We start from the raw sequence: 19,442 nt of genomic DNA, 5'->3' as shown, positions 1-19,442 counted from the left end.
ATCGTGAGGTGTTGTACTTGCACGCTGGGTGTGTGTCATTTGAGTGACAGGCGAATAATCGGAAGCTAAGCTACCATTTAGCGATGCGATAACTCGTAATTTTTATAATGACATATGTATGTTTCTTTCCTTTTACGAGAATTATAGCACAAGGTTCTCATCACATCTTCGAAACTATTGTGTGAACAGGCACACTCGGGTATCATTCCTTCGCTTCCCATTTAACTGAAGTTCAGAAGAGAACTCTTGGTTTTCCAAAAGATGCTATTATCAAAGACGGGAAGTCAACCTAGGTAGAAGGCGAATCCTGTTAAACCGAAATAATTGTTCGCCCGCAGCATTTTCCATTTCGCTCCACCACACGACCGATCTGACACGGAATACGGCGAGTCACTGCGGCTCTGAGTTCGTGGTTCTCCTCCGCATCAACCTTTTCCTCGTCCTGCCATTTCCAAGGGGCTTCTATGCGGGCGCGGGTTTCTGAAAAACGACATTCTTACGAGAGCAGCTGAACAATGCCATAGACAAGAGAAAGCTGAGGAGAAAGCTTTCGTCATATTCCAAGTAATTTTTAAAGCTGCACTAGTGGACTGGCGTACAGAGGTGACTTGCCTCCGGTCTGCAAGAGCTTTCAAATCTGCTCCGGATCTTCCCGAGCGACCTTCGAATGTGCACGTCACGCGCAAAACTGGAGCGAGAGAGGCAGGCACGTGCTTACGCGGAAGCGAACACATGTACGAAGAAGAAGAAGAAGTGTGACAAACCTATGATGGTTCCCAGAACGACTGTAATTACCTGGACCCGAAAGACCAGGAAGCAGAGCATGCAGGCGCCGGACACCGTGAGTGATCCGATGATGGACAGCTCTCGCGTGTCCACCACCTTGTACACCACGCTGCACACGATGACTGCGAAGAGCAGAACGGCAGCATGTCACTGGGAGCCGTATGGCAGAACTTGGCCTACACCGAATGTGTTGGTGTCAACCAGACATTAACAGTGCGTCAACGCTTTCACTGCGCTTTCTTAGCTTGACATCACGCGGAAACAACAAACGCGTGCGAACCACGCGACATCTCTTGCAACGTTGTTCTAAGCTACAGAACCATGTGCCATCTACAGCAGCGGCGCAAGCAATATTTCTAGTACTCTCTCTATATTACAAGTACGTCACAACGGCATCTATGCTGCAAGTGTGGCGTGAACACACGCTCACAGTGGTGACACCAAGAGCAGCGCAGAGAGTGAACGCAGGGAAGGCATTTCGTTTGCGGAGGCTAGACGGGGGCAAGTGCAGATAGTGTCTACGTTGCCCACGGTGCAAGAATACATATGTGCTTCTTACGCCGGGATGTTGGCGGTGACGCTTGCCTTTTGAAATCATGGGTTCGCAGCACTTGAAATATTTCAATCTCGGCTATTTATGAACAAATTTGAAAAAAAAATTATTGCGGTAGAGCGCTCCTCATAGAGGGCACGAAAGAACTTCCAGCGTGTAACCAACATTTCCTATGAGGCCTGATGAGGGGCTCTCTAAGCCATCGTACCGTCAACGCAGGACGCGTGTATTATGTCGCGTTTGGTGATGTCAGCTTTAGGAAGCAAACACGAAACAACTCGGTAGGAAATGTCCAGATATAAAGTCCATGTTTTTTCGAGGAAAGCTGAGAAGATTCTTGCGATATGTGACGACAGTTGCATGATGAGGCAGAACAAACAAACAAACAAACAAACAAACAAACAAACAAACAAACAAACAAACAAACAAACAAACAAACAAACAAACAAACAAACAAACAAAAACAAACAAAACTTTGTGTACTTAGATTTGGATTCGCGTTAATCGAAATTGAGCGATCCACGACGGCGTCTGTTGTAACCCCTTGCGCAGTTTCGGCATGTTAAATTCCACAATTTAATTTTAATCACATATTCGCATGACGAGTACAAATCTTCAAATAGGGAACGTACACCATCTCCCTCTCGCCGTCGTTTACAGTGCATCAAAATAGGTCTAAACGTCACATATATAGTCGCAATAAACATATCATCATCATCATCATCATCATCATCATCATCATCATCATCATAAGCCTGGTTACGCCCACTGCAGGGCAAAGGCCTCTCCATACTTCTCCAACAACCCCGGTCATGTACTAATTGTGACCATGCCGTCCCTGCAAACTTCTTAATCTCATCCGCCCACCTAACTTTCTGCCGCCCCCTGCTACGCTTCCCTTCCCTTGGGATCCAGTCCGTAACCCTTAATGACCATCGGTTATCTTCCCTCCTCATTACATGTCCTGCCCATGCCCATTTCTTTTTCTTGATTTCAACTAAGATGTCATTAACTCGCGTTTGTTCCCTCACCCAATCTGCTCTTTTCTTATCCCTTAACGTTACACCTATCATTCTTCTTTCCATAGCTCGTTGTGTCGTCCTTAATTTGAGTAGAACCCTTTTCGTAAGCCTCCAGGTTTCTGCCCCGTATATGCATATGCAAACTTATTATTCGTGTCACAAGTACCGTGACGCCGCAATATAATAGGTACCATGACGTGACTTTCACAGCAATTTCTTTTTCGCCAATACCACTTTAGAATTCGTTACCATCTTAACGTAATAGTTCTGCGGAAACCCGCAAGGTGGAGAGCACTAATTAATAAAGGGAAAATGAGACATCCACCCAAACGTGGCTAAGTGCTACAAATGAAACCCATACGTGTTCTCGAAAGAAAGGCTTCGCAGTTGAAGAAAAATTCGAACCAGGACGAATTTTTATATTTTATAATTTTTACGTTACTACTATATGTGCTAATAATGCTTCAATATCACTGGGATACGTACGCCGAAACCTACGTAATTCGCCCTCCAACATCCGCAAGCTAGCTTATAAGAAGTTTGTTCGCCCCCAGCTCAGATTTGCCTCTCCAATCTGGTCACCGCATCATAACAACCTAATCAGCTTATTAGAATCAGTTCAGAATAGGGCCGCCAGGTTTATCTCACGTAACTACACCTACTATTCCAGCATCTCACAAATAAAACTTGACATTTCACTTCAGCCACTAAGTACTCGACGTGATTTTGCGCTCATATCATTATTTCACAAGTACGTTCATACGGTAACGAAATATTCTTTACGGCTTCAAGTCGCACCTTGCACATCTCGCAGATTATATAATCGTCTCAGCTTCACGCACATCTACGGGAACACCCATGCATTCAATTGGTCGGCGCTTCCTCGCGCCATTCGATTGTGGAACGGTCTTCCTGATTTCATCGTCTCCGAATCTAATCCCGATAAATTCGACCAGCTCATCAGTTCATATTCCAGCGCCTAACTTCAATAAAGTGCATGATTTTCTTCCTGTTTCCAGTTATGTGCTTTCTTGTTCATGAGCTCGTGTTTTGGCCTATTATTCGTGTATTTTTTTAGTATTGTTTAGTATTTGAAATGGAGTGGTTGCATTTTTCTTAGATTGTTTATCGAAGGAACTGTAACGTTTGTCTTTCTTCTAATGCGTACATAAGAAGAAAGCCTTTTATAAGATGTGTATACATTTTTCCACTGTCTATTAATAATGTATGTCTATTATGTTTTGTTATATGACCTATATACTCTTTCAATCCTTCTGTAACGGCCCCCTTACCCAATGCCTCATACGATGCCTGTAAGGACAGTTTAAATGAATAAATAAATAAATAAATAAATAAATAAATAAATAAATAAATAAAGCACAGTTGCCTGGGCTTAGTGAAGCTCCCTTAAATCAACTTTTTGCTCAGGTATCCTTTCCATAAATTTGTATTATTGTTCGCAGAAACAGCGGTGATTTCAGTATTTGATCTTGAGTGTGACGTCTGGATGCTCACTAGTAAAGCTGGCCATCGTGTCCATGAGGCTGAAGGACCACGCGGCCTCCTGACGGCTCACGTTGAACACATCCAAGATGGCGACGAACAGGATACCACTAGAGCGGTTCACCAGCGTGAGCCAGAAAAAGTTCCAGGCACACGCCACGCCCACTACCCAGCTGCGGAAGGTGTCCTGGTAAGGATTCGAGGGCGGCTGCTGCTGCTGGCCGGGCGCCGAGCTGGGACCTTTCTTCTCCAGGAGCCCGGTCGTCATGGCTGTCGGGGGGAGGGGGCACCCTGGGCGTGCCAATCTGCAAAACAGGTGTCGCATAATTAACGGCCGCCGGAATATTCCTTCCAGGTTCGCGGCTAGGAACTACGCTGCAACGACGAACGGCCGCGTTGCTTCGAATTTCTTTGAGGCCTACATCATTAGTACTTGTTATTGCTAAGTATGTGCCGAATTTCATGTGTGTATCAGTGGCCTTTCGAGAGTGCTGAACGCGCGAACACATGTGTCTAGAGGCGCAACGTGCACGGAATGAAGGCGCTTATTCACGTGAGAGTTCTTGTGCTCAAATTGTTCGCAAGGGCAAATGCCAGACAACAGTGATCTAGGATATATGGAAGCTTGCATTGCCCATGACCCCCCCTCCCCCCCCCCTGTTTTGGCGCGGGTAATCGGTGTCCCGTCGCAAATATTTATGGATATATATACGAAGCTTATATTTGATACGAATGCAAGCACGCGTCTCTGGCATGGTCAAGTGGTTACGATATGTGTTATGATCAACTAGCTCAATTCAAGATACTGCTCAAGTACAAGCACACGAGCTAATATATACCCTGTGATCGTGTGCACCTCTGGTCTACGTAAGTAATAATAAAAAAATCTCACATAAAGCCTGAACGCATAATGTCAGCTCATAGGCGTCTCTAAAGCACACCGACCTGTTAATGGAATAACGCATTATATTGAGGAGTTTTTTAGAAGATTGCAAACCAGAACGTTCCAAAACCCAGTACACTTAAACAGAATAAATTCAACACAATATCCAGACGCAAGCTGCAAGCTCTGCAAACATGAACGCGCAGACATGGCACACATCTTGTGGAAGTGCACACAGATCAGTTCAGTATACGTAGAGGACAAGATAGAACCGGACCTTCTCGAGGAGCGATGGCTAAGCGCTCTGACTAGCTCAGAACTATACGACCAATTATGGGCTATCCAGCGGGCCCGGGCAGCGGTGGAAAGGCTATGCCTCACCGCACACAATGCCCGGGTGGCCTGAGCCCGGGCTGGCAACCTCGCAGGTCCTTTTTCCATTAAAGTTTTTTCCGTCCCGTTTATTTACTAGATTTTCAATGATTTAGCCATTTGATATACGTCACAAGGTGTGTGCCCGCTCTTTGCTAACCTTCCAGAAAGGGTACGCGCCACGGTGACAAAAAAGGTGGCAGAAGCATTGAATTTACATGTATGGCCAACGTAACAAAAGGGGTGCAGAAGTCGAGACGTCTGCGGTCCACAAACGTAACCATTCCACCAGATTGCTCGTTAATTTTCTCGCCTTATAGACATCCAGAGAGAATATGGGCGTATAGGGAGGACGTCACGATTACATCACGTGACGTCATCGTGACGCACATTGTAACTGCAAAAAAAAAAAGAAATTGTCCAACGGTAAGATCCGAACCAAGGTCTATTCAAATAGGTCGCGAAGCTTCGGGCGAAAAGCGGTTCAGTACAGATTGTCACCGACATCAGCATGGGGGGTTATGGGAGCAGCGATTGAAGCGCGACTATGTTTGGAGGGAACAAACATTGGGAAAGAAAAACGCGTTTTTTAATTAAAACGAGACAGAGTTAGATTCATTCAACGAAAATAAAATTCCTAGTCATTCTTATATATTCGTGACGAGTTAAGAAAATACAAGTTTAATTTTATTATTATTAAGAAATGCATTTCTTTTTAGCGCCCATCGCTACAGGGGGCGTTGACGCCACTATCACTCGCAATGCAAGGCAGGTATTGAAATGGGCAGAAAGGTGCACTCGTAAAGTTCACCTGCTGAAATACGCCCCCCTCACAGTTTGTGCTTTCTTGCTTGTCGAAGTTTGTCTGCATTTGGTGACGCGGGTAGCTTCATCGCTTCTTAATCTGTTCAGTTAAAAGGAGTGGGTTACGACCGCCAGATAATTCTGTAGTTGTTTTCGTGAGACTGCGCTGGCCGACAGGCTTGGCATCCGACAATAGGGTCAGCACTCTACACCTAAAGCTTTCTTCGGCCTCCAAAGAAAGTATGTTCTGTGCAGGGATGCGATTTCGACAACCCTACGGCTGGCCTCTTCCTGCATCGCTTTCCACGCTGAAAGCTCGAAACACCCGTCAAGTCGAATGGCGGGGCATTTGAATATATAGCTCCAAAGGAAGGACAACAAAACAAATTTCGCGCCTTCGAAAACAAAATGACGTAACTTCTGCTTTTAACGGACATGGCGTCACATTATTTTTTCTTCCGCCGGAAATGTTCCCACCACATACAGATGGCGCTAAGCCCCATGAACTGCCCAAGGACCGCCATGTTTTGAACGTATGGGTTCCTATGGAAGCTTCGCTACCAGGTATATTTGCCTTGTCCGAACGACGGCCCCCAGGCGCAATAACCGTACACCTTAGCCACTGGGTCATATTTGGCTCCTTCCTTTTTATGTTTGGTATTAATTGTATCAAGTGCAACGCTGTATGCTAGAACTTGAAAGTAATGACCAACACATCACACTCCGACGATTACAAAAGGACCCAGAAAGATTGATGTGCATATCTTGCAGCACAGAAAAATGCAAGCGTTTTTTCATCTAAAAGAGCAGCAACGACAGTTCTGATCAACATGGGCACGGTGTCAGTCTGGTTGAAAATTCTTAGGTTGTACATGCCCTTCAAGTGTACAATCATTTGACTAAGCTGAAATTCAGAATGAACAACAGGCTCAGAATTGCGGTCCAGCAAGCTCGTTTTCCATAAACTGTGTATCTAACAGTATGCTGATTCAATTTAAAGCCTTTCTTCAGAGTTCTTCGCAACGCGTCCCAAAGCAATAGCGCATATTTGCAACTTGTGGAACCACGTAAATAAACGACGGCACGGGGAATACGAGCCGGCACTTTGGCTGCAGCGGCGTCTTTTGCTTGTAAATCTACCCTGCCCACCCGTACCTACCTCACGGAGCCTTCGACAACAGTCGCAGCTAAGGGGCAGCAAGTCGAAGACGAAAGCCGAAGGTTGCCGTGTTACTGCACTCAGTATTTGGCTTCCGTGGTTGGCGATGCGGTGGCAGTACTGCGCAGCAGCATGCGACAGACATGGTAAGAATGTTAGGGGAGCTCTGAAACCTTTTTGGCCGAACAGTATTCGCATGGCAGGAACAACTGTTCCCCACTTCTGCTATGGAGCTGTCACGGCAGCACACACACACAAAAACTATGGGCGCACCAAAGCAATTCTTATAGCCTGTAAATGCGAGAGCATTCCTTGTCGCTATCTCCCTGAGTTACGTCGCTGAGTTTAGTGCTGCTGCGCTGAACGTGGCCTCCTGGACGAAGTCTCCCACGACTAGCAGGTGCGGCAGCGTAGATCCGAAGGCAGATTCCTGCACACGAACGCTGCCGCTTGAGACAGATGCGGCGCCACGAGTCCCGTTTCAACGAACTGCGCAGCGCGCGTCTGCACCGAAGCAGTCCCCCGAGCTGGACGGGTCCTGGTTTCGCATACATGGTGACGCCGGCAGCAACATTGTCGGGTCGCTGAGCGGCGCACGCGAACGAGTATCCCGTGCTCTCTCCTGTCATCCGATCTCATCCATGTCTCCGTCAGGCAAATTATGTCGCCTCTGTTGATGTTCACATCGCGCGGCACGTCGTTCATGTGTTGCGATAGAGAAGGCAAGTTGAGGCATGCGACGAGGCATGCTGCCCGATTTGCCACACGCTATGTCGCGGCTCGGGGTGGCGCTTGGTCCAGCAATCCACCAAACCCATTAACGAGTACGCTCGGCAGTAGGAATGAAGGAACAAGGTTTTATTTTACGTTATTTACACTGGCTCCAGATACGGAAGCCCACTCCATGTAGGAGCATATTAAACGTCTGAGTTCGCATCAGGACACGTCAGCCAACACTCTGCACCTCAAGTCTTCACTTTTAATCCCGTCGTCTTCCCTAGATGACTGGAACAGCGTATCGGATGACTGTATCGCGGCTAATCACAATCGTCGAATCGGTCGCAATATCCCGCCCATGATATCGCACCGTTCCGCCCAACTCCGCCTCCGATGTTGTGCCTTAGCCCCGCATATGGCCTAAGCGCTCAGCAATCTAGGAATCCGAGGTCGCAGCCGTTCCCATGGCAGCATTCGACGTTGACCCTTTTCATCAATTAGTTCAGATTGTCAGGTTCAGGTACAGGGGTTTTTTGTTGACCCATCGACAGTCGGACTCAACGCTGCGTCGGCTTCTGGATAGGCGCTGATGAAATGGGAGGTTGCCTCGTGGTAAACGTCTAAGGAACGCTCATCGCTGCGTTGAGCAGCTTGCACTGCGTCGTGCGCCATGTTGCCCGCCAGGCGGTACCCAGCCGCGTGCACTGCCGCGATGATATTCACCATAGTCGTAGCATAGCTGCTTGCGCGAACAAGAAGCCAATCAATGAGTTAGCGGTAAGAGGGAAACTAGAGGAATTCCGGATCAAGCTACAGAACAGGTACTCGGCTTTAACTCAGGAAGAGGACCTTAGTGTTGCAGCAATGCACGACAATCTCATGGGCATCATTAAGGAGTGCGCAATAGAAGTCGGTGGTAACGCCGTTATACAGGAAACCAGTAAGCTATCGCAGGAGACGAAAGATCTGATCAAGAAACGCCGATGTATGAAAGCCTCTAACCCTACAGCTAGAATAGAACTGGCAGAACTTTCTAAGTTAATCAACAAGCGTAAGACAGCGGACATCAGAAACTATAATATGGATAGAATTGAACAGGCTCTCAGGAACGGAGGAAGCCTAAAAACAGTGAAGAAGAAACTAGGAATAGGCAAGAATCAGACGTGTGCGTTAAGAAACAAAGCCGGCAATATCGTTACCAATATGGATGAGATAGTTCAAGTGGCTGAGGAGTTCTATAGAGATTTATACAGTACCAGTGGTACCCACGACGATAGTGGAAGAGAGAATAGCCTAGAGGAATTCGAAATCCCACAGGTAACGCCAGAAGAAGTAAAGAAAGCCTTAGGAGCTATGCAAAGGGGGAAGGCAGCTGGGGAGGATCAGGTAACAGCAGATTTGTTGAAGGATGGTGGTCAGGTTGTTCTAGAGAAACTGGCCACCCTGTATACGCAATGCCTCATAACCTCGAGCGTACCGGAATCTTGGAAGAACGCTAACATAATCCTAATCCATAAGAAAGGGGACGCCAAAGACTTGAAAAATTATAGACCGATCAGCTTACTGTCCGTTGCCTACAAAGTATTTACTAAGGTAATCGCAAATAGAATCAGGAACACCTTAGACTTCTGTCAACCAAAGGACCAGGCAGGATTCCGTAAAGGCTACTCAACAATAGACCATATTCACACTGTCAATCAAGTGATAGAGAAATGTGCAGAATATAACCAACCCTTATATATAGCTTTCATTGATTACGAGAAAGCGTTTGATTCAGTCGAAACCTCAGCAGTCATGGAGGCATTACGGAATCGGGGTGTAGATGAGCCATATGTAAAAATACTGGAAGATATCTATAGCGGCTCCACAGCCACCGTAGTCCTCCACAAAGAAAGTAACAAAATCCCTATAAAGAAAGGCGTCAGACAGGGAGATACGATATCTCCAATGCTATTCACAGCATGTTTACAGGAGGTATTCAGAGGCCTGGAGTGGGAAGAATTGGGGATAAAAGTTGATGGAGAATACCTTAGCAACTTGCGATTCGCTGATGATATTGCCTTGCTTAGTAACTCAGGAGACCAATTGCAATGCATGCTCACTGACCTGGAGAGGCAAAGCAGAAGCGTGGGTCTGAAAATTAATTTGCAGAAAACTAAAGTATTGTTTAACAGTCCCGGAAGAGAACAGCAGTTTACGATAGGTAGCGAAGCACTGGAAGTGGTAAGGGAATACATCTACTTAGGGCAGGTAGTGACCACGAATCCGGATCATGAGACTGAAATAACCAGAAGAATAAGAATGGGCTGGGGTGCGTTTGGCAGGCATTCTCAAATCATGAACAGCAGGTTGCCACTATCCCTCAAAAGGAAAGTGTATAACAGGTGTGTGTTACCAGTACTCACATATGGGGCAGAAACCTGGAGGCTTACGAAAAGGGTTCTGCTGAAATTGAGGACGACGCAACGAGCTATGGAAAGAAGAATGATGGGTGTAACGTTAAGGGATAAGAAAAGAGCAGATTGGGTGAGGCAACAAACGCGGGTAAACGACATCTTAGTTGAAATCAAGAAAAAGAAATGGGCATGGGCAGGACATGTAATGAGGAGGGAAGATAACCGATGGTCATTAAGGGTTACGGACTGGATTCCAAGGGAAGGGAAGCGTAGCAGGGGGCGGCAGAAAGTTGGGTGGGCGGATGAAATTAAGATGTTTGCAGGGACAACATGGCCACAATTAGTACATGACCGGGGTAGTTGGAGAAGTATGGGAGAGGCCTTTGCCCTGCAGTGGGCGTAACTAGGCTGATGATGATGATGATGAATAATTGATGTAGCGATAAACTGTATGCAGCAAACGCACGGTTCCGCAACCACGAAACGAATCCCTTGGTGGAATGACGCGTTTAACATGCGCGGAAAAATCAAAATAAAGCTTGGGGTCTTCTGCGTCGTTCACCAACGACAAGAAAGCCTGACAAATTTTAGACAAATGGAATCAAAACGGCCGCGCACAGGACGTCAAGCACGCAGTGAAAGTTGGGAACCAATTCTTACACGGACGAGGTCACTCGCTCGCTCGCTTAGAAACTCACAGAGAGAAATATTTTCCCCGAATTTATAACGAGCGTGCTCCGCTACATCCTGCGCTGTTCCTTGGAAGAGATTCACTTTTTAAAACAGGTACAGTGATGATATTCCTCAGGGAAGTTGACAGATTGCAAATTATATTTACACAGGGCCACTGAGTACTATCACATGCTTGCCGCGCTCTCCTTTACATGGAAGGGATTGCTATCACCTCATAAATGTCCCTGGTCTCACTGTACGTTCTTCGGCAGGTGTGTGACTATTGCTGAGGTGAAGCGATAACCTCCAGCCTTGCATAAGTAGACAGCAATTTAGACTATCTCACGATCAATCGCAGGCACTTTTGTCATCTTGTTTATCTCCCGCCACTGTCAACTTTAAAAGTTTGACGGTTTTGTAACAAGAAAGAACGTGGGAGAAACATAGACAGCGAATTGGATGCAGAGAATGGAAACAAACAAGACCATGGAGATTGAGAAGAAAGAAATTAGAAGAGAAAGTCTGTGTGACAACATAAAGGGCAGTGTCTTGCTATTTGAGGCTCGAGCTTGTTGCCTAAGGACGAAAACAAACCGGAGTAAATATTCGCAACAGGATAAGGGATGTGTATGCTTCAGCAAAAATGCGGAGCCCACTCAGCACATCATAGTGGAATGCCAAGGGTTTTCCCCAAGGAAGACCCGAAGGTGACAGACACTTCCAGAAGCGCTTGGATTTAAAGGGGACGAAAGCATCAACCGGTCGGCAGTCGAGATAAGCAAGAGAAGCTTAGAGTGTTGGTGGAGAAACAGCAGGGAAGAAATTGATATGACCGGATCCGTTCCAGGCATAGGTAGCGATACAAGGTAGGTAGAGAAGTTGTGATAAAAAAAGAAGAAAGATTATGGAGATCTATACAAAGATGATAGATTGAAAGAAACATGTATAGCACACCTGATTAAATTAAAACCTTATTTGTCACTGCTCGCTTTCAAAGGGCGTGCCAACAAATCATCATCATTATCAATAGGGCACCCAACTGCGCCCACTCTTCATCGTAAACGACTTTGTGGTGGCAGTGCTAATCGCATTAGCGCTGACATATGCGATGGGTTCCACCGGATGTTTTACTAAACGCTCGAGTTCTTGCAGTTTCTTTCTCTGCCTTGAATTAATGTGCGCGAAGTCCTGAACGAAGCCAGCTCACGCCCTCGCACTGCGCGCACGTGAAGCACCGCTCACGAGAAGCACGCCCTGCGAGCGCTGTGTGCCCGCCGCAATATTTGGCACCCCGATCGGCGTAATGACTCGGGTGTGCATCTCGCGCGGCCATTACGCACTTGTCGGGCAGTCAGAGGAGCCTCATCCAATGCCCATTCCGACTAACGGACGCAACGGTGCGCGCTTCTCCAGGGTCGCGTCTCTACAAGTAACGGTAAAAGGGAGAGGGGGAAAACGCCGCGTCCTTGCGAGCAGTCGTCCTCATTCCTTTTTCTCTCAGCTTTATTCCTTCTCGTCTCGCGGCAGCGAGCGCGATAACAGCTCGCGCAACGTTGGCGGCAGAGGCGCGTGCAGTAAAGCAGGCAAACGAGAAAAGCGTCGAGGGCGGTCTTCGCGTGTCCATTGGCCTTTTCCTGGTGGGCATCTGGCCAGAAGAGATAAAAAAGAAAGCGACAGGCGCGAAATGACGCGCCGTCGGCGTCCTTCGCGTGCGTCGAAAGCCGAAAAAAGGCTACTCTGCCGCGGAAACCTTATCCGAGGCTCGGGAGCAAACTTTAGCTTATCTGCAGCAGTTCGCCGCCCAATGATTGGCCGGTAGAAACGAATCGAGCGGGAGCTCCGCTCCATCGCCCCGCGCCAAGGACGCCGCCGCTGTAGCCGCTGTGTTACCGAATGCGTCAACGCATCGCAGAGCGGACGCTGCCAGGCTAAATCCTAGAAATCGCAGTTTCCACTTCGTCTCGCATGCTGCCATACGACAACCAACGTATTGCATGCACGTAATGACTTCCGTAGAAAGCGCACTGCCCCAAAAGTTGGATAAGCATGCCACGGAGTGGCTGTGCGTTCATTAGTCTCATAAGAACACTGACACCAAGGACAACATAGGGGAAATTACTTGTGCTTAATAAATGAAATAAAGAAACGATAAATTAATGGAAATGAAAGTGGATGAAAATACAACTTGCCGCAGGTGGGGAACGATCGCACAACTTTCGCACTTCGAGTGCGATGCTCTACCAATTGAGCTACTGCGGCGCCCTTTCCCCTCCTACTTTCTCGGGTATTTATGTTTTCCTAGTAGAACCCTGGGAGTGTTAGCCAGCGCCACCACTCACAGACCTTGGCGGCGGATGTGGAATATCCTTTCTGCCGCAGGCGAAATGCGAAGGTTGTGGGATCGTTCCCCACCTGCGGCAAGTTGTTTTTTTTTTTCATCCACTTTCATTTCCATTAATTTATCGTTTCTTTATTTCATTTATTAAGCACAAGTAATTTCTCCTATGTTGTCCTTGGTGTCAGTGTTGGCTTATGATATGACTGATAAATATCTGGCCCCTCGGTTAATCCATTTTCTTCTCGTTTATGCGTTCATTAGGTATGCTGTGGTATGGTGCTCATATTCATCGTGCTGAGTTGCCTGCTGTAATGCACGACGAATATTATGAAACATTATTAAAGCCTTAAGGGTTCGTTAAGAAACCTGGGGATGTATTGTGCGACGATCACTTTCGGCGATAGTATCGACGTCAGGCACGCTGATTGGCCGGTTGAGCAAAATCGTATGAGCTGATTGGCTTGTTGAGCCCTACGTCGCGAGGAGGCGATAGTATCGCCGAAGTGATCGTCGCAGAAAACGTCCCCTGGTACCGGTTTTTAGCGCCTCGCTTGCAGGGTAAATCTGCCTTGAACGAAACTTATCTTCCCCACCAGGCCAAACAATAACGGCAAGAAAAGACGTGCTTCTAGGCTGAAGGCATTCGAGACGGGCGTGAATACCCAACTTCGGCAGCTGAAAGCAGCACAGGGTGATTAGCATCGCCTGTTGTCGCTTTTGGAGATGCATGCCTGCACCGGGCGATATCCCCGCAAAGTACGACGCTGCATGGCTTGGCCGCAGTATTCCTCGCGTTTCTCCCGACAAGAGGTCAGGGACTCGCGGGGCCAATACTCGGCGGCGCCGATCGCTCGCGGAGAAACTTGAAGGGATAATCTGGCAGCAGCAAGAAAGCATCGAACTTTCAACCGCATCGCGTTTTAAAGGAAATACATACGGGTCCCACGCACTGTGGGAATCGGTTTAAGTAAAGCGTTCCATGGTGTTGCCGAGGTACGCTGTCCTTGCTAGGCGACCATTTGCAAGTAAAGAGCACTGAACGAATCTGGACACGTTTTCACTGGAAAAGGCCTCGCGCAATGCGAACTTGCGGCATTCGAGCACTGCAGACGCGTCCGACAGAAGCGCCGCAATCTACTACACGGGCTGCACACTGAACAGAACTCGTACCCACGGCACGAACCGTTTCTCAAACCGTACGTACCTAATTGTGTGCATGTAGCCTTAAACGGTACATGCAGACTTTAATGCAAGTACGTGTTGTACCTCGAAACTCGAGGTGCGAAGTCCCAGGTACAGTACTCAGCGTTCGACACACGATAATGGGACCGCACGACGCCTGGCACTTTCAAAGCGGTAGCTTTAAGGCTCCCGTTGCGCAGTGAACACGGCGTCGGCGGCGATGAGCGTGAGTTGACCGTGAGCGAAACGTCTCCGCCGAACACAGCGCGCGCAGCGCGTCTATACTCCGTTTCAGACATTAGGTGCAACGCTGTGGAAGCTACGCAGGAAGTTCGGTGACGAAAATGTATCACTCTGCGCGTTCCGTCCATGCCTCGCTGCACGCCAAAGGCGTATGCTCGCGCGAGCGTGCATGTGAGGCTGCCAGGGCGGGCTGCCAATAAAAAACCCGAAAAGAAACGCAATTAAAAACAAATTGATCTAGAACAACGCATTAGATAACCGTATACCACCGTTTGTTTGTTTCGAAGTATTAAAATGTTTTTCATTCAATACTGAGAGTCTTTATAGAACAGTTTCGCACAATTGCGATCAATAACATCAAACTATTTCTCAGTGGGCACGTAGCCACTGCAAAAAAAATATTTCTAGCCTCCACAGCCTTGCACCTGATGTCTGAAACGGAGACCCGCGGCAGCGCCGGCTGTGCGGGGGAAAGAAAAAAAGAGCGAGAAAGCTCGCCTTCGTGCATAGCGTTCGCCGCAAGCTTTTCTCGGTAAACATTAGCGGCGTAAGCTGCAGTTGCCGGAAGTGTGAGAAGCAGTCAGGGGTCCTGCAATGCTATTACGTCATGCGCTTAAAGGGCGAAGCGTCTCCCAAGTTTTGAAGCGAAAAGCTTCACTACGCTAGTCAACCCCGCGCTTCGCGCGAGCCGGCGTATGTCGGAATTGGCTCCGTAGGCGTGTTCGTAGTCGGCGCAGGTGGCCACTGCCGCGCGCTATGCGTCATCGTTTGACGTTCGCCGCAAGCGCGTGTTTATCGCGAAGGCCAACTATATAACCGCTTGCCAGAGAATAGGCGTGCGCATTCAACATGGAAGGATAGGAGAGTGATACTACCGATACAGAGAGCAGTGTTAATGGCTGTACAGAAATCGCAAGACAATGTGCCCCACAATGATGAATAAGGAAGTTTAATAATCCTGCATAACTTATGGTATATATCATTGATAAGCAATTTCCATAACTACACAAAGCACACGTATAGCATAACCATAAGCTAACCAAAGCATATCCATAAGTGAGACCGTAAGCATGACCATAGCCTAAATCATAAAGCATAACCATAAGCTAAACCGTAAGCATATCCATAACTTAAACAATAAGCATATCCGTAAGTTAAACCGTAAGCATATCCACAGGCTAAATCATAAAGCATAATTATAAGCTAAACTGTAAGCATAACCATAGGCTAAATCATCATCATCATCATCCTGGTTACGCCCACTGCAGGGCAAAGGCCTCTCCCATACTTCTCCAACTACCCCGGTCATGTACTAATTTTGGCCATGTTGTCCATAACCATAAGCTAAACCATAAGCATCACCAAACCTTTTCGCTTCGAGATATCCAGGCTTAACCTTAGCTAAGCCCCAGCCAATTTTTTTTTTTGTACCACTGGTGAGCGCTGGCTGATCGCTGGAGGTTCAAATGCGCTCTCCATGCATCGCGAACGCTATCGCCCTCATCCTGTACTGCAATTCTTGGCCGCTGGGAACACCGGTGTTCCAAGCACCCACCGGTGGCGCAAGAAGTGCTGGTTGCCATGCGCTTTGAGTATAGCGTTTGAATCGCTGAGTGCGTCTAGTGCGGTCATTATGACGTTACTTTGGAGTGCAACGAGGTTGCAATTACAGATGAAGTGTGCAGTAACCTCTCGTGCATTGCACGCAGGGTGTATAGTGGCGATCCTACTCGCTTAATTTTACACAGTAACTACTGACTCCACATTTCTTCACCGGTATTTTTCATCTTGAATGAGATTCATCGGTAGAATGTTTTTGAAAACTTGCCCGAAAAACAAAGAAAGAAATTGAGGAGCCATTCCACTCTGTGAACGCGGATGACCAGCGAAGCTGCAGCACATCACATAGACAACGGGTGAGACAACGGTACATGTATTTATTTTCATCATTTCCTAATGGTAGTGACGATAGCGTTGTTATTACTGCAATATACACTAATTGGTTCGGTTACAGCCTTAGACAACACCTTGGACAAAGTTAAATTTATACTCCACCGCTGTTGAGTAGTCGAGTGACTTAGATTGGCGTGGAACCAAGTTCTTCTAGCACAAACTGAGTGAACCATTTCTTGTCCGGTTTCTTGTCCGTCAGCTCCGCAGTGAATGTTTTTGGTTACTGCACTAATTTATTTGACGCAGACTGAGGGCTGCCTGGTGGCGGTGTCTGGTCAAGGACTGTACTGGTAAGGAGCGTGAATAAATGATTGGAGAAACTGCATAGCCTTCTTTTACAGCGAAGTTGTTAAGGGCTAGTTGCCCCAGGATTTTGTTCGTGTGTAGAGACAAAACTCCCCATACGTCGGCCGATCCCGAGGATAGTGCAATGCCGAGCCGACCCGCGACGGAGGTGCAGTTCGCCACTAGGGGCCCTGTATGAGTTGAGGAGGACGTCGAGATGAAAAACTTGGGAGGTTTATTTACATTATTTACAGTGAGCGTATATTAACAGTCTTAAAAGTCATTACGGGCCGGCAGCAACTCGGACGCTGCGGCCCGTGGCAAGAAGCTCGAAAGAGATGAATCAAGGAATGCTCTAGGATGCTCTCCTGCTGCTCCCGGTCTGCGTCTTTTAAACCCTTCGGTGTCTCGAAGACACGTCACGTTCGGCCAATGGGCGAGCCCGCTCAGATGACGCCATTTTCGGCCAATCGGCGAGCCCGCTCAAGTGTCGTCATTTTCGGCCAATGGTAGGCGCCCGTGTGATGGTGTCATACCCAGCGAAGAGAGTCGCCGCTGGGTCCCCATTTGTCCGAGGGCTTACTTCTCCCTGCGGTCTTGCCTTGCTGACTTGCAATGCGCCTTCACAATAGGCGGGTGGGGGCGACGCTGCCAGGCCTTCGCGGTGCATTACAGCCGTCTTGCTTCGGGACTCACGTTACCTGGAAGAGCGCCAGGCTCTCGCTTCCCTTTCGGGAAGAGTCAAGCAGTGAATAGCTCCACCTGCGGCACACGAAGTGGGGGCCGCCAACTTGTTTGCACGTGCCGCGCCTCAGGAATGTGGTATCCGTGCTTCTGCGCTCCTTAATTAGCTGTGGTGCGATTCGATGTGGTCTGGTGAACTCGAAGTAGGCTCAGGAAACGGTCCCGTATCTAACAGCCCACATACAAAGCTTCGCTGGTCATCCTTCTTCGCAGAGTGGAAGGGCACTGATATTTTTCTTCTTGTGTCTGAAAAGTATTTTGGTGGTGGAATTGTGTTTATGTTCATGCATACGACAGTTATTTAAAAGCCTGTGTGCTATCCAATCGGTCATTGCAAGTTACTCCATAAAAACAGAAAGAACGGGAAGCAACGTAAGGAATTAGCAGCCTTGGCATTTTAGCAAAGATAAACGCGAGAATCCGGGGGGCATGGCGACTGCGTAACTGAAAGGGCGGACGACCACTGAGAACAGAGCTGCTGCCACTGTGAAGCGCGTTGTTCTCTTCCACGCATGCGCAATAATTGGAGAGTGAAATCCCAATGAACGTAATTAAATGCTGAGTGATCCGCCTGTTTAGGTCATAATGGTGAAAGCTTGTCCCGCTTATAACACCGGGGAAGTAATAATTGACGGCGGTCCCATCGCTGAACTGCGTAATGCGAGGGGAGAGATACCGCCATGGAGGGCTCCTGATTAGTTTTTATCATGTGCAGTGTTTCGTGGTGCATTAAGTTCTTTATAATATTCACATTACACCACGATCGCTATGAGACCGTCTCGAATTCGTTCTCAGCAGCGTATACCTCTGAACTGCCGTGGCGGCTGTGTGCGCCGCGTTGCCGGATTCGCCAAGCTCAGAAGAGCCATCGTTCGGGAGACTGTGATGCCGCGGCCATCAGAGCGTGGGTCTTGTTGCGTTCTTTTTGTCAGAAGGGAGGCCGCATCAACTAGTACTGTGTCGGCCTCGGTGGTGTTGCGCTACATCTCTACGAAGATGTACTTGTTCTGTCAGCCTGCTTCTTCCAATTGTGAGAAGGAGGAGGGAGGAGAGGGGCTACGCACTTATGGGACGGAGACATTTATTTATTCCGCTGTGAGTGCTATACTCGGCTATTCACGCGTACGTGGTGCAAGGGTATGAGGAAAGGAAGCACTCTCGGCATTGCACGCTATATAGGCTCGGTTAATCTTGTTATAGTGTATACGCGAATGTTTGCCTCGGCGCCTTCGACAATGTGCAAGCGCCAGCGTTGGACGTACGAGTCCATACAACGAGTCCTTAGGGCGAGGTTACTGGAGTGCACTCGTAGGCGCAGACCAGATATTTCTGATTCAGTTTTGCAAGAAACCACACGAGGCGCGGTGCGCGTATAACACAATCCCTGAAATCGACGCTCACTATAGAGAACGCACTAGGCGAACACTGCGCTCATCCACGGCGCCAGGTAGAAAACGTATGAAGACCACACAACAGCAAACTGACGTCGGAGTCATATCCTCTAAAAAATTTTTATTTGAATTGCCGTCAGTTTGGGCTCAGATGTGTTCTGGTCAGTTGTACAAAGTTGCTGTAAATAAATAAATAAAATTCGAGGATACCTAAGCACTTCTTATGAGCTGCGAATGCGAAAGCATTAATGTCCAATTGAACGTCGCTGAACGGTCCTTCGAGTTACGAGAACTCCTCGCGGGCAAGCAAGCGCGCTGAAGCGCTCGGACAACGCGTCTATAGAGAGGCCGGTGCATTTCGATCATCGACGCCGCACTACCTTACCCGATTGCCATAGAATCTAATGGAGACTCTACCCAATAAGCTGTGGGGATTTTG

At 47.9% G+C, this 19,442-nt stretch overlaps 1 protein-coding gene across 5 annotated transcripts in view; it reads right to left on the bottom strand.

Moving 5' to 3' along the window:
- Positions 1-19,442, bottom strand: part of LOC142575148 (monocarboxylate transporter 7-like) — an 88,926-nt gene that overhangs the window by 52,668 nt on the left and 16,816 nt on the right. For 3 of the 5 annotated variants that reach the window (XM_075684209.1, XM_075684211.1, XM_075684213.1), the window contains 2 exons: positions 3,877-4,169; positions 765-908 (listed from right to left, as the gene is read on the bottom strand). In XM_075684209.1, coding sequence (XP_075540324.1) covers positions 765-908; positions 3,877-4,132 — 400 coding nt within the window. In that variant the 5' untranslated portion in view covers positions 4,133-4,169. Of the gene's footprint in view, positions 1-764; positions 909-3,876; positions 4,170-7,082; positions 7,167-19,442 lie in introns of those variants that run through there. The other 2 variants (XM_075684210.1, XM_075684212.1) reach the window with 2 other exon arrangements.

Source organism: Dermacentor variabilis, chromosome 3 (assembly GCF_050947875.1).
Source record: "Dermacentor variabilis isolate Ectoservices chromosome 3, ASM5094787v1, whole genome shotgun sequence".
NCBI lineage: Eukaryota > Metazoa > Arthropoda > Arachnida > Ixodida > Ixodidae > Dermacentor > Dermacentor variabilis.
Note: the sequence above shows the minus strand (reverse complement) of the source record. Positions and strands in the feature narration are given on the sequence as shown.